The sequence below is a fragment of the Leucopleurus acutus genome (genome assembly GCF_964270905.1).
Source record: "Leucopleurus acutus genome assembly, chromosome: 8".
Lineage (NCBI taxonomy): Eukaryota > Metazoa > Chordata > Mammalia > Artiodactyla > Delphinidae > Leucopleurus > Leucopleurus acutus.
Genome location: NC_139151.1, coordinates 99765970 through 99780783, shown reverse-complemented (window position 1 = coordinate 99780783; position 14814 = coordinate 99765970). Strand labels below are relative to the sequence as shown.

Sequence of the window (14814 nt, the reverse complement as noted above, 5' to 3'; positions counted from 1 at the left end):
ACGTGTGCGTGCGTGCGTGCGTGTGTGCGGGTGGGGGAACTCGCTCCCTGTTCCCCTGGGGCCCGCAGTGCTGAAGACGATGCAGAGAGGGTTTCGTGAAGTGAGGTAGGGCTGGAGGCTGAGAAGTCAATGCGCAGAGCTGGGGGGTGGGGAGAGGCAGGGATGGAGGAAGGGGCGGGTGGGGAAGAGGGGGCAGACAGGAGCTGGGCTGAGAGCTGGGCTGTCTCCTTCTCCCCGACCCCCGCCTCCCCAAAACTCCACTAGCTCCTTCCCCAGCAATTTCGTCTCTTGAACATTAGGCACCCACTGTGTGTATCACATTCCACCAGGACTCCCCTGCTCCCTTCTGTCTCAGGGGTCCCAAGCCCCCACTAGCTCTCTTCCCTAACACCCTCATCCAAAGGCACCCTCAGCCTTCCCAGATGTTGTATCCCAGCCGCGCTGGCAACGTTTGCCACGCCTTCCAGCTTCCTTCCCTTTCCTCGTCTCTGTGCAGACCTCCCCAGCCACGCGCCTCCACCCCTCCATCCCCTGTGCTCATAGACCTTCCCTTTCATCCCGCCGTGGTCTCTGATCTGCCATCACCTGACCTTCTCCAGGGCTTTCCTTTCACCTTCCCCACCGGTCCTGGTCCCTCAGAGCAGCTCCTTCTGCCCCTCTCAGTTCCGGCAGAGGAAGCAGGGAACATTCCAGGCTTCTGTGAGTTCTGGGGTTGCCCCCACACAAAGAAGCTGTGGTTCCTCTGCCTCAGCTCCTGCAGAGACGAGAACTGGCATCCCCTTGGACGCAGCAGATTTCGGGATGATCCCTGCTTAAGCCCACTCACCCCCACGCCGGTCCCGGTATTGATGCAAGACAGCCGGTGACAGCCTCAAATCCAGGGGTCCGCGAGCCTGGGCCTGACATTCCTGGCACACACCGCGAGGTGGCGCCCTGACACTACAGTCTGTGGACGAGGTCTGGGAGCACAGTTCAACCCCAGATGGGTCTGACACCCCAGGAAGGAGACTCTGGAAAGGGTCCCCCACTTAGCACGGCAAAAGCATAGGCAGTCGGGAACCATCTTCCTTAAGTAGACTTCCCTTTGAGCTGTTCTGCTCTGTGCAGTAGACGCTCACAGTTCTGCCCGTATCAAAAGTTTCTTACCTAGAATCTCACTCCCCCCACCCCGACCCTACTCCCTAACCTCACGGATCTAGAGGAATATCATACGAAGTAGGTGAATCATTTTGTAGAGTGAAGAGTGCTAACGTAAAGCAAATAGTCACCCACATTCCTTGTAAATCCCAATTTTTCCATATTGTAGCTTTGCTTAAAATGGGGGTCTGCCCCAACGGCACGGTCCTTATCGGACAGGCTGGGGAAACAGCCCCCAGCGGGGACGGGAGGGCAGCGACCCCGGGGACAGTGGAAGCGAAGAAAGGGTGTTGTTGGAAGCTTTGAGAAGCGGAGGGGATCTGCCATGCTCCATCCCTCGCTGGAATCCTGTGCCCCTCCACGCCGGAGGCCGGTGGGAGAGCGAGCCTAGTCCCAGGCCCCGGTGTCTGCTACAGAGCGCTCGGGGACTGAACCAACTTGCATTGAGTGGGCGGGGCAACTGCATCCCCGTTTTCCGAGCCCGGTCCCGAAGCTCTTAGCCAATCACACACAGAGAGCGTCTCCAGGCCGTGCCTGTTCCAAATCTGACCCCACCCAGGCACGTCGATGAACCGGGCCTGGGGTTCTCCAACCGCGACGGGCACCCTGAGCTCTGGGACGCGGGGGAGGGGTGGCAAGTGGTGGGCCAAGGGCAGGGTGGGCTAGCAAGGGAAGCAGCGGGTGGTATGGGGTGAGGGCGGGGGCGGTCTAAGGCTATAGAAGAACAAGGAAAGGGGGAACTTGAGGGTGGGGGGAGGGCCCTCGTGCCCTGTCACCATCCTAGGACCTTGGACAAATCACCCACACTTCCAGGGCCTCAGTTTCCCCATCTGTAAAATGATGGTAATAATACTGCACCTACCTCATAGGGGAGGTTGTAAGGCCGCCGTCACCTGACCTGGGGGTGGAGGCAGGAGGATTCTGAAGGTGCTACCCGTGAGTAAAGTATTATTACCGTAGCCTGAAGGCAAGGCCCGCCTTCCCCTCCCCCCACAGAGCCTCCAGGGATAGCTGAGGCCTGCCTGGGCCCATCTATCCCTTCTCCACTGTGTCCCCGGTCCCTTCCTGAGCGGTCATCTGCCATCTTTGTGGGCGCCCTAGACTTAGTCGTTATCTTATTCAGGTATCCTTTCTTGTGACCATCTCCCCACATAACTGCTGTACAAATTCCACCTACTCCAGGGCCCCGCACCTGCCCACCGGTGCCAGACGCCAGGGAAGGGACAAGGAAAACAGCCACAAAAAAAGCCAAGGGAAGCCCCAGAGTCCCCAGCCCCTCTGGGGTCCCAAGGGTGGGGATTGGTGGTCGCTGTTTGTACTGTGTTTGAGTCCTTGAGTGCAAGCGTTTTATAAAAACAACAACAAAAACCCACTATCACAAAAAAATGTGCAGCGAAGAGAAATGAAGGAAAACTGAAGAAAAAAAAAGGAAAAAAAGAATCATACAAAATTTTTCCACCACACGCACCCTCTAAGCCAGCAAGATTTCCTCTTTGCAAAATCATATTTTTGTGCGAATGGGCCCTGCTTTTTGTGGCAAGGCCTGTTCTGATTAATAAAGGATCGTGAAAAAGTAGGGCCTTGGCTGTTTCCTCCGTGGGTCCTAGCTCTCCCTCTCCTTCCGGGGGAAGAAGCAGTGGGGTGAGGGGATGGGGAGCCTGGGGCTGCATCTCCCCTCACCTGTCACCTTTGAGATTTGGCTTCACGGGTGATGAGACCCTTCCAGCCCATCCACAGGTTGAGCTATGAGCCCACCAGCTACCCAGAAATCAGAGGAGCAGCCGTACCCCCTGGATCAGGCCTAAAGCAAGGCTTATGGGGAGTGGAGTCTCCTCGGGGCCTGAGGGGGGCCCCTCTAGCTCACCCAGCCCGACATCCCCTTCCTCAGTTCCCAGGGGAACCACCCTCCAAGGCAGGTCAGACAAATCAAAGGGAGACCCTCCACCTTCCCCACCACCACCTGAACTCTGGCTGGGCCACTGTGGTTTCAGGCCAGCACGTCCTCCTCCTTCTGTTCCCTGCGAAGCTCTGGGTCTGTTGGCGGGACCCGTGGCTTCTCTCCATCCTTTTCTGGTTTCATCCTTTAGGATCGCAAAAGTCCCTCCAACTCGAAAACGCCCAAGGCCGGTCCTAACCTGAGGACCTGGGAAGCTGGGCCTCAGTGTCTTCCTTCTCCAGACACAGTGGCCCCGGGCAAGCTAGTTCCTTCCTCCTGGTGTCAGTTCACTCCGTCCACAGAAGAGCAGTAATCATCCCAGCCCTTTCCCCTTCCCTCCCACACACAGCCCAGGAGAAGCCGAGGCCTGGCAGCTCTCGGGGTGCTTCAGAAGGAAGGTGCTACGTCTGTTGCAGGCACACAGGAAATGAGTGCCCTCTGTTGTCGTGTGTCCCCTGCCCACTCCGAGAGAAGGGGCCACGGTGCCTCCTGCACTAAGTACCCCCACCTGAAGCTGCCCGCCCTCTCCCCTTCTGCCCCATGAACTTCCGACAGCCTGGTTTAAATGTCCCGTTAAAAGGTTCTGATCTCTGGCTCAGAGATTGGAGGGAGCCCTAGGGTCTGGGAGGTAGCCTCACGATCACTCCTTGCCAGGACTTCTGTTCAGGCTCGCTCTGGAAAATCTAGGTTTGAAAGCAGGACAGCTCGGCCTGGCAGAGGTGGTAGCCCCATGCCACGGGCTCCAGGCCTCCTCCTGGCCTTTTTTAATCTCTTCCTGCCTTCACTTCATGGGGTCTCTCTTCATCCATGCCTGCAGAGACTCCCCATCCCTCCCTGTGCCTGGGACCAGGGGCCTCTGGTGTTCTTTCTCCTGCAAGTCCCTCCCGGATTCCGCTGCTTTCTGGAAGGCCCTCTCAGGCCGCGTCCTGCTCTCCTCTCCCTCCCCGACAAAGACAGCAAGAAGGACAACGCTTGAACACGCCCCATATGCCCCAGCCCACGTCTCCCCAACCATCTGTGTCCCTTGCCCCGCTCTCTGTGTCTGTGTCCTGTGTGTCTGTGTGGTGTCACCTTTAGATTGTGAGCCCCCCTGGGCAGGGACCCCTGTCTGAATACATGTTCTGTGCAGCACACTCGGGTGTGCTAATACACGTCCATCCTCAGAACGAGAGTGCCCAGGTGACTTAAGGAAGCTCTGGGGCGATGGCTGAGCAAGCCGATGTGGTGGCACTGGATGCGAGGGAGGGCTTCTGGGCAGGGCCCCCAGGTCCCGAGCACCTTGTCCTCCTGCTTTCCGAAGCCCCTGAGTGTGGGTGGGAAGAGGGGGATGGCGGTAATGAAGCCAGGAAAGGATCCAATCTCTGCTGCTCCGCCGGCCAGCACGTCTGGCTGTTGGGAGGCCCCGGGAGGAAGACAGGCTACGATGCCCACTTATTCCACACCCAGACCTGACCACCAGCCATGGAGGTCCAGAGAGGATCTCCCGTGGCGCGGACTGAGCATTGGGTTAGGAGGCCTAACACCCATTTATGGGCAAGTCACGTAGCTCCCCAGGCCTGTCCCCTGCCCCATCGCTGCCTCTGCTCTGGTCTCATCACAGTCCTCTCAGCCTGCCTTCCTGCTCTGATCTGCCAACTCCCTTGGCCTCTGTCCTGCTCCCCCATGGCCCACTCACCCCTGACTGTCCCTCCAACAACGTGCGGAACTGTCGATGTGGCCACTGTTAACAAGTGCCCCTACGAAAGTCATCTCCCTTTCTCCCTGCTGCCCCCAGGCCAAGTGAGAACTCCCCAACAGGCAGTGCTCTCTTCATCACCAAGGAGAGCTGTGACGCCCAGCTTCCCTGGCAACAGCTCCTTTCCTATCCTAGTCTCCCCCATTTCTACATGGAGACAGAGACCCTCAAGAGCGCTCTCGAACCAGGCATCAGCGCCCACTTTAACCCGACCCTCTAACTTCCCGAGAGAAAGCGGCTCCTGATGTGAAGGGCAAGCAGGCAGCAGAGCTGGTTCCCGGCCCGTAACACACTTCCCTCCTCTTTCCCTGCGGAGAAACTCAGCCTCAGCAGCCCTGCTTGGCTGGCGAGCGGCTGTGGCTAAGGGTGCCGTCCTTGACAATGCAAAAAGGCACAGCCCTGTGTGCCTCGGGAGGGCCCAGGGGGACTTATCACAGGGCCTTTGCCCGGACCTAGAGTCCTCGGGGGAGTGCAACGGGGGAAGAGGCACAGGGAAACAGACCAGAGAGAGGAAGGGAATCTGGGCTGGCAGTGATTTCAGGATAACTGTGGCTCCCCTGCACCCCCCACCTCTAAGATTTGCACAAAGGGAAGGCGGAAAAGCACCAGGTCGCATGCAGTGCTGAGCTGCAGCATCAGCTCTAAATAAACGCAGCTCCTTGTGTGCAGATGGATAAACTGAGGCCTGGGGGGCAGGGAGGGGCATGACTTGCTTAAGATCTCTCGGTCAATAGTAGAACTACGACTGAAATCCATGCTTTCTTTTTTTTTTTTTAATTAATTTTTATTTATTTATTTTTGGCTGTGTTGGGTCTTCGTTTCTGCGCACAGACTTGCTCTAGTTGCGGAAAGCAAGGGCTTCTCATTGCGGTGGTTTCTCTTATTGCGCAGCACGGGATCTATGTGCGCGGGCTTCAGTAGTTGTGGCACGCAGGCTCAGTAGTTGTGGCTCTTGTGGCGCACGGGCTTAGTTACTCCGCGGCATATGGGATCTTCCCGGACCAGGAATCGAACCCATGTCCCCTGCACTGGCAGGAAGATTCCTAACCACTGTACCACCAGGGAAGTCCCAGGACTGAAATCCATGCCTTCTGATTCTAGGCCCAGGGGAATATGCCATCATAGGAATCACGGGGCAAGAGGACAGTCTGGATGGCTGACACTCCTACCCCACCTGAGTGACTGAGAACTCAAGTTCCTTCCTGCAAGTTCCAAGACCCCAGGAGGGACCACTGGCCCTGATGGAACCTCAACAGGGGGAGCATGGGCACCTGAGGAGCCCTGGGAGGGACAAGGTCTGCAGCCAACCCCCGCACTCCTCTTCCTCCTTGAGAAGGAGGCAGCCTCCAATCTTTCCCACCCTAAGAGCACTTTCTGTCCGTTGGAGGCCTTCACTCTCCCAAGCTGCCTCCTTCAGATCTATCCCCAGCTTCTTCCTAACCCCCAGGTCCAGCCCAGTGGCCAGCAGAGCTGCTGGGCCAGGCCTGACCTTTGGGCCTTGAATGACATCATCCCTGTTGCCATGGTGATGGTGGCCTGGCAGCATCTTCTCAAGGGAGATGGGCCTCTAGGCTTGAGGTATTACAATTTTCTCTCTTTCTTTAAATATTTATACTTTCTTTTTTTTCTGAACAGTGAGGGGAGAAAGTAATGACTGAGTTAAAAAAAAAAAAAGACTAAGAGGGAGAGACAGAGAGAGGAAAATGGAGCCAGGGAGATGGAAGGAGGGAAGAATAGACTCAGACAGGGAGGATGGGCGTCAGTGCCAGTGAAAGAATAGAGAAAGGTCAGCCAAGCTTGAGATTCAGAAACATATTAAGAGTCAGGAATTTGAGGATTAAGCTGGAGAAGACCAAGGAAGGGGGACGGGGTGAGGGGCGGTGGCCAGGTGGCAGAGAGTAAGATACAGCCAGATGAGAGCGCAGCCAAAGCCATTTGTGACTGAAGACAAGCTCTTGTTCCCCAGACAGGATACAACAGTTGGCCAGGGCCACTGTGACACAGAGCTGGAGCACATGGACAGAGGGCAGTGCCAGAGGGAGCCCACGGTCCCCACAGCAACGGGACCCAGTGCTCCCAGGGCTTATAAATAAACAGGCATGTGGGAAACGCACATTCTTTCTCCGAGAAATATAATTTATGTTTACAGCCAGTTTTTTTTTTTCTTCCTAAAGAAAACGCTACCATGGAGGGGGCCCTGCCCCCGACAGTGTCCCTGAGCGGCCCTGGCCCTGGGCCCTCCTCCCATTATTGCTTGGATGGGAAAGATCTGGCCCTGGGAATTGCAGAGCGAGGCCTCACTCCTCACCCCCGGAGGCTGTCCTGGTGGCGGAGTGGAGGCACACAGTGCTCGTCCCATGCCCCACGCCATGCCAGCCACCCCGATGGTGCCCATTTAAGGGAATGGAGAGTACAGGCAGTGGCTACACTGGAGCAGCCGCCCAGAGTAGAGAGCCTCTCTCTCCAGTGCAGGAGGCCCTAGAGGCACAGTGGCTTCTTTTCAAACTTGACAGCTGGAAGGCTCAGGCTGTGGGGAAGGGAGGGAATGTTCTCTTTCCCAGCAAGATTCCAGGCACAGGCTGGAAGAACAGAACAGAGTAAAAGGCAAGGGCAGAGACCTTGCCTTCTGAGTCCCCCCTTCCCCACACAAAATTTAGGGGACCTGGGGAGGGAGGTATGTACCATGATCCCCAGTGGAGGAACAAGGGCAGCTATGGTTAGGGCCCCAATCCCGGTTTCCCACACCTGTCTGTCCTGGGCACCAGCCCCAACTCCAAGCCCCTGCCCCTGGGCCAGGCCTTCTTCTGGGGGCAGTTATTCCTCAAGCAGGCATGTGGTCCACACCAGAGGTAGCGGCTCCTGCGCCAGAAAGGGTGGACCTAGAAGACCCAGACTCCAGGAGGAGGGAGGTTGCTGGGTGCCCTGAGCCTCCAGACTCTGCCAAGGGGATGATTCCATGGTCAGTGTGACCCTGGTTCCAGGAAGAAGCTGGTGCCTTTACCACTGTGTTGTCAGTGACTCTATCAGGGACCAGAAGGAGCTATAAGAACTGGACGGAACCAGGACTTCTTGGCCTGAAGACTGCCCAGAGACCAGCCAGTAGGCAGTCTTTTCACTACCCTGGAATGTCTGAAGATGACCCCCAGGCCTGCCTGTCCCCGGCAGCTTGCCCAAAGAGACCCCTTCCCTGCCTCAAGTAGGGACCCACCGTTCCCACAAACCTTCCCAGAGGCCCTCCTCCCAGAGTGGCCGAGGCCCAAACACCTAGAGCACAGGCTCAGGTGCCCAGTCCTGGAGCTGCTTCCAGGGCGCAGAGGCTGTCCACGGGGGGCCCCAGAGCCCGGGAGTTCCCGCCCCCTATGAGCAGGTCTTCTTCCTCCTCATCCTCGAAGACCCGCGCTGGGCGCCTGGGCGGCGGCCGGGGCGTGGGTTCGTCGCGCTCGGCCATGCGCTCGACGGCGCCCTCGCCCACAAGGAAGACCGTGTCGGCGACGCGGGGGGGCCCAGTGACCGGGTTGTGGTCGTAGGAGAAGACGCGCAGGGCGCGTAGCGGGTGCAGGTCGGGGAAGCCGCCCAGGCGGTTGCGGTCTAGGTCGAGGATGTGCAGGCGGCCCATGCGCAGCAATGCGGGCGGGAACTCCTCGAAACGGTTGCCGTAGAGCCAGAGGCCGCGCAGGCCCGTCATGCGCGGCAGCTCCGCGGGCAGCGCACGCAACCGGTTGTCGCCCATCTGCAGCGACTGCAGCGCCACCAAGCGCAGAAGCGGCCGCGGGAAACGCCGCAGGAAGTTGCCCTCGATCCAGAGGCAGCGCAGGCTCTGCAGCTGCGCGAAGTCGTTGGGCAGTGCCGGCAGCCGGTTGCTGCCCAGGTAGAGGCGCGTGAGGCGCGGCAGGCGACACAGACCGTCGGGCAGGCGCTCGAGTTTGTTGAAGTCGAGAGCCAGGATGCGCAGCTCGCGCAGCTCCTCGATCTCCTCGGGCAGCTCGCGCAGCCCCGTGCCGCTCACGTACAGTTTCTGCAGGCGGCTCAGAGCGCACACGGCGCTGGGCAGCCGCCGCAGCCGCCTCCCGCTCAGCTCCAACTGCTCCTCGCCATTGCGCAGTTGCTCCTCCGCGTCCGATGGCAGCTCGTCCGGCATGGACTCGGCTATGCCCATGGTCACGGGCCCCGGCCGGGGCCGCCGCCGCCGCCGCCCGGCATCGCCCCGCCCTCGCGAACCCCCGGTCTCCTCGACGGGGCCAAGGCCGCGCCGGCTCCGGGGCCCCCCGCCCCGGCCTGCCCCTGCGCCGGGAGGGGGGCCGTGCCTGGCCGGGAGGAGGCGCCCTCCTGGGGCCCAGCCGCCGCGCGCCACGGGCCGCGCTCCGCCGTCCGCCCTCCGGCCTCCCCTGCTCCCTCCGCCGGAGGCCGACTGGCTCAGGTTAGCACTGACTCGCAACTCTGAGACCCGTTGCCCTGGCAACCCCCGACGCGCGTGCGGCTGCCAATCAGGCGGAGGGAGGGAGGGGCGGGGCCAAGGTGCCACCAGAGCGGGGTCCCGGCGCCGGGGCTCGCGCCCCGCGTTCCCACCCGACCAGCCCAGGAGCCAGCGCTCGCCGAGGGAACCCAAGATCCGCCGTTCGCAAGCCTGGCACCGTGCCAGCACAGACCCGACGACAGACGCTGTCTACGCTTCCAGCCACAGCGAGCCGTTTGGTGTGCGGTTGTGTGCGTCCAGAGCTGCAAGTCCAAGAAGAAGGAACCAAGGATCGAGGAAACGCCGGCGCGCGACCCAGGACTCTGGACAAGTGGCTCTCGAGGAGGGACTGTGGGGCGCGGTCATTGCCGGCCGTTCATGTACAGCGGCGTGCGCCCAGTCTTCCCGCTGGGGTCACTTTAAGATAGTAACTCAGACCATTGTTCCTTTCTGGGCTTTTTCAGACTGGGTCACAGCTGAGGATCTGCGGGGACCCAAGCTTGGCTCCGCCCCCCTCCCCGCCCAGTGCACCCGCAGTGCACAGCAGGTTCCTGGTTCGTGCACTCACACCCCCCTCTCCTGCCGAGTCCCTCCAGCTATGCTCAAGTTCGGTGTGTGGCTGCGGTGGACGGAGGACTGGCGCACTCGAGCGCCTTTGAGCACCACCAGTGATGACCACGCTCGTTCTGGAACTGTTCCTCTTGCACACGCTCCCACCAACAGCTTTTTGCCCATGACTTCTCCCCTCCTGCTCCGATCCCTCCTGCCAGAGCTGCCAGCAGAAACACTCCCTCTGGTTTATTGCCAGCCTGCCATGTGCCCAGCACTATGCTAAAAGCATTGCGCTGAGTCCTTGCCACAGTCTATGAGGTAGGTACCCTCGTTGCCCCAATTTTAAAGATGGAGAAACTGAGGCTCTGAGAGGTTTGATGTGAGGTGGGTGACTTGCCCAAGGTCACCCTGCTGGCTGGTGGCTGGGATATGAAACCAGGCAGTCTGACTCTCCAACTTTTGCTCCTAACCAAGTACCACTGCAATAAATGGAAACAATGACTCCACCTCTGTCCACGAATATTCTCACAGCAGAGCCTCAGTCTAACTCTTATGACAAAGGCATTATTAATCCCATAAGAAAGATGAGGCAAGTGGCCCCAGAGGGATTAGGCAGGCAACTTGCTGAAGATCACACAGTGAGTAGAGTGTACAGCCAGGAAGTCAAGTCTGCAGGCTCCAGGCCTCCTCCATCCTGCCTTCCCACCTTGGTGGGTGTGACCATGTAACTGACTGCAGGGACAGACCTCTAGACAGCATCTTGCCCTCTGACCCACCCCCACTCCCATCTCCACTACAATCTGGGAAGGAGGCCAGCCCAAGGGCAGACAGCAGGGGCCAGTGCAAGGAGAGGATGAAAACTACAACTGCTGAAATGTAAGCTGCCTGGGGCAGGTAAGCTTGTCTCCTTCCCTGCTGGCACAGGGTCTGGCCCAGAGTAGTCGTTCCATGAAAATTATCAACATTTTAAAAGATGGAGGCAAACTTTACATCGAGTGAAATGCATAGATCATAAGTATACAGTCTGGTGAGTTTTTGTTTGTTTTGTTTTTTCAGTCTGGTGAGTTTTGACTAATGTAAACACCCGTGTAATATTTCCGTCACTCAGAGTTCCCTCACACCTGCCTCTTCCAGTCAGTCCCAGAGGCAACCCTAACCTTGACCTCTATCATCACGGATCAGCTTTGCCTGCTCTTGAATTTCATATAAATGGAATTATTCAGTGTGTACCTTTTTATGCTCCTGGCAGCTTTTTCTCAGATACTCGCTATCTATGTGTTGGATAAATAAACGAAAGAGCAGAGCCGTAGTAGTTGTAATCAGGCAAGGGGCGTCATGGGGTGAACACAGAGACGGGTACTGCTCTGAGCCAGGAACTAGCCTTGGACCCCTGTCCTGGAACGAAGACTGATGAGGTGCAAGCTGAGGCAGAAGCCCCCGGGCAGAGAATAAGTGGGGCCCAGACACCAGATCTGGGATGTAGGAGAGTCCTGAGCCCAGCCAGAGGGACTTCAAGCTCCTTCCAGACCCCACCTAAGCCCCAATCCAACCTTCTCCCCTCTACTCATTCGGGAGAACTGGGAAAAGGTGTCACCTCAGACACCAGAAAGCTGAGGAAAACCCAGCCAGGCAGCCGGGATAAGGATGAGCACCTCCCCCCCACCCTCCTGCCCACCTTCCCCACAGCAGTTTCCCCAAGGGAACATTTGCTGTGGAGGAGGAAGCCCAGCCAGCCCCCCTCACCACGTGCTCGGAGCTGGCGCTCCAGCACCAGGCAGCCCTCTTGGGCTCTGCCAGCACGGGCAGGAGCTGCATGAGCCCCTGCAACGCCAGCACCAGGCTTGACGGCGCTTCCTGGGTTCAAGGGTACAGGGTACCAGCTCTCTTCTTTCTCCGAGTCTTTTTCTTGCTCTGGGTAGACGCTGTACCTTCGCCTCCCACCAGGCCCTGCTCAGTGAGTAAAGGTAACATGTACTGCCGTTCCGGGCCCACGCAGGCTGGCAGCGGGGCAATCGTGTCGGTGAATCACGCTGTCACCGCGGGCGCCCAGTCCTTGACAAGGCGTCACTAATGAATTAGCTTCACCCCCAGCACGGGGCCTCTCAGCCTTTCCCCACTCCCCAGGAAGGCAGGAAACTGAAACCCGGGAGCAGGGAGGGGCTCTGACAGCTCCAGGAATGGGCCCAGATCCTGGCCAGCCCCTCTGCCCACATGCACTGGAAAAAATGTCCAAAGAACAGGCCCCTCGGCCCCCCAAAACGGCCTCTCCGTTCCTAATCATGAGCTATAACTGTCCTGCCCACCTCCAAATCTGTATTTTTAAAATAAATTTTTGAAATATAGAAAAAGTACAAAGCTCTCTGTGACAAGCACCCCTGTGCCCAGAAGCCAGCGCTGACAATTGCTCACCTGTCGTCATGCTTGCTTTAAATCTATTTTCTTTTAAATAAAAGGAAGAAAACAGCACGTGTAATGTAGAAGTCTCCTTTGTCGCCCCTCCCGTGCCCCCACAAGCACCCCAGCCGCCTGACCCACTGACCCTGCCGAGGCCCCTCTGGTTCCCCACCCCCGCCCACGCCCCCCTACTGATCTTTGGAGCCACTGTGGCAGCTGAGACTTGAATAAGATCATGGAATGCTGGCCTCCTAGGTTCTTAGAAAGCAAGGATTTGCAAGTATTAGAGCCAACAAGGAAATGTCAGAGCTGGGAGGGTGCTTAGCTCCTCTGGGAGATCACAGGCTCTGTTAAATGTCTGTAAGAAGCCGGTGACCCTAATCCCAGAAAAGTGCATGGAGGCTGGAACTCGCTCAGTGATGCGCACGATTCCCGTGGTTCGTGATCTCCTGAGGGTCTAGTCCAACTCCCTCATTTGGCCAAAAAGGAAAGGGACAATATCCTTCGTGCCATGGCCCACTCCTCTTACCTGCACCAGCCAGAACTTGAGTCCTCACCATCATTCAGGTATTCATTCAACAAACGTTAAGCCCCTACTTGTATGCCCAGACACTGGGGATGGCTATGAATGTGAACATCATAGACAAACAACCCTGCCTTTGTGCAACTTGCATTCCTGTGAGTGGAGATAATCAAGAAAACGCATTTCGGTGTGTCAGGCGATGATCAGGCTATGGAGGAGATAAAGCAAGGAGGAGACGAGGAGGAATGAGGACCCCGTTTAAAACAGAGCGGCCAGGGAGGCCTCACCAAGAGGCCTGGCATCTGAGAGGATGGGAAGAAGAGGGAACAAACCGAGCAGGCAGACATCTGGGGGAGATGCATTGCAGGCAGAGGGGGTGGCGACACCGAGGCCCCAGGGCAGGGGTGTGCCTGGGTGTTCTGGAGCCACAGAAAGCCCGGGGAGAAAGGGGCGCTTGGCAGCAGACAAGGCCAGAGAGAGCAAGGGAGGGGGCAGACCACGGAAGGCCTGTGGCCTCTGTGAAGGCTCTGGCTTTGACTTTGGGTGAGAGATCACTGGGGGACTGAGCAAAGGAGTGACGTGATTTGACACACATTTTAACAGGATCCCTTTGGCTGCAGCTGCAAGAAAGATGTGTGCGCGTGTGTGTGTGTGCGTGTGTGTCTGTCTGTCTGTGTCTCGGGGTTTGTGCGGCTCCCACCCCTCCCATCTTGGTTCTCTTCCAAAAGGTGATGATGTTTATCATTTACTGAGCACCTACTGGTTATCTAATTTACCTTTCTCCACAGCTTTGCCAGGCAGGTACTAAATCTCCCTGCTCTACAGGTGAGGAAACAGATTCAGAGAAGTTAAGTAACTTTATCAAGGTCACACAGCTGGTCAGGGGCAAAGGCAGGATTCCAACCCAGTCCATCTTATTGAAGAGCCAGGCCTCTTCCTACTATGTCTCCTTGCCTCTCAGCTAGGGAAAATCAGAGAAACCACCTAGGATGCCGAAATGCTTGCCCGCATCCTGCGAACAGCACAAAGATTTCCAGGACGGCCCTACTCGGAGATCTTGATCCCAGGCCCTGGGGTTCAGCGTTTGCCCAACTGGGGGTGTCCTAGAACCCACAAGGCAAGCCTAGGAACCCCAAAACAGGCTGGGGAGGGCAGAGCAAAGAGGTCCCCTAGGGGCTGTGATCTGGGCTCAGGGGTTTCCTATTAGCAAATCCCAGGCAGTCTCTGGCCCCCCGTTGGCCCAGAGCCCTTCATTAGACAGCCAAACTCACAAGGCTAACCCAGCCTCTGCGCATCTGCTCCCCAGACTCCCTAGAAACTGGAGCCTAGATGGACCTTGGGGAGCACTGTCCCCTGAAACCAGAGCTCTGAGACTGACCTGCTTGGTCTGTTGAAAGCTGAGCGTGTCATTTTCCATTCAGTCCCCCCCACCCCCCGCCAACCCCCTTCATCTCTTCCAAGGACACCGGAGCTGGAGCAACAAGGCCAAGGGAGTGAGGCTGACTCGATGGTCTGGGCCACGCCTCCACGCTGTGCATGGGAACCTGACCATCTTAATGGTTCTGGTAGGTTCCACGTTCCAGAATGGCTTCTGAGTGTGATGGCTCCTTCCTTCTGGAAGAGGCCATGGTGGTCACGGCTGGCAGCTGCCCATATGTTAATACCTTCCCAGATCTGTGGCCGAGTGCAAGTCCAGTCTTGCTCCAAGACTACAGACACAGGTCCCAATCGTGACCACCAAGGACTTGCCTGGTCTCCTCCCCCTCCCTGTGGCAGGGGCTGCTAAGGGTCACCAGCATCTGTCCCCCCACCCACCACTTCTTCCTGAGCTCTCAGGCTGATGGGGTGGGGCCCTGGAATGAGCACTAGGCCAATGGATGTGAGCAGAAGTGACGCATGCCACATCCCACACAATCCTCCACTCTCTTTTATTTTCTGCAGTGTTAAAGGTGGAAAGGAACTGGATCCCTGAGTCACCACTTGGAGATGAGCTATCTGACCCACATTAGACTGTGAAGCAAATGAGAAATAAATTTTTAATATGTTTAACCATTTAGACTTAAGGGCTGTTTGTTACAGAATTG

The 14814-nt window shown here is 57.7% G+C and overlaps 1 protein-coding gene across 1 annotated transcript; it reads right to left on the bottom strand.

Moving 5' to 3' along the window:
* Positions 1-8085: 8085 nt before the first annotated feature.
* LRRC10B (leucine rich repeat containing 10B) lies at positions 8086-8964 on the bottom strand (the record flags this gene model as incomplete). The annotated part of the gene is made up of 1 exon (XM_082843763.1): positions 8086-8964. The coding sequence occupies one exon, from the start codon at positions 8962-8964 to the stop codon at positions 8086-8088; it is 879 nt and encodes a 292-aa protein (XP_082699889.1).
* Between the last annotated feature and the right edge of the window lie 5850 nt (positions 8965-14814).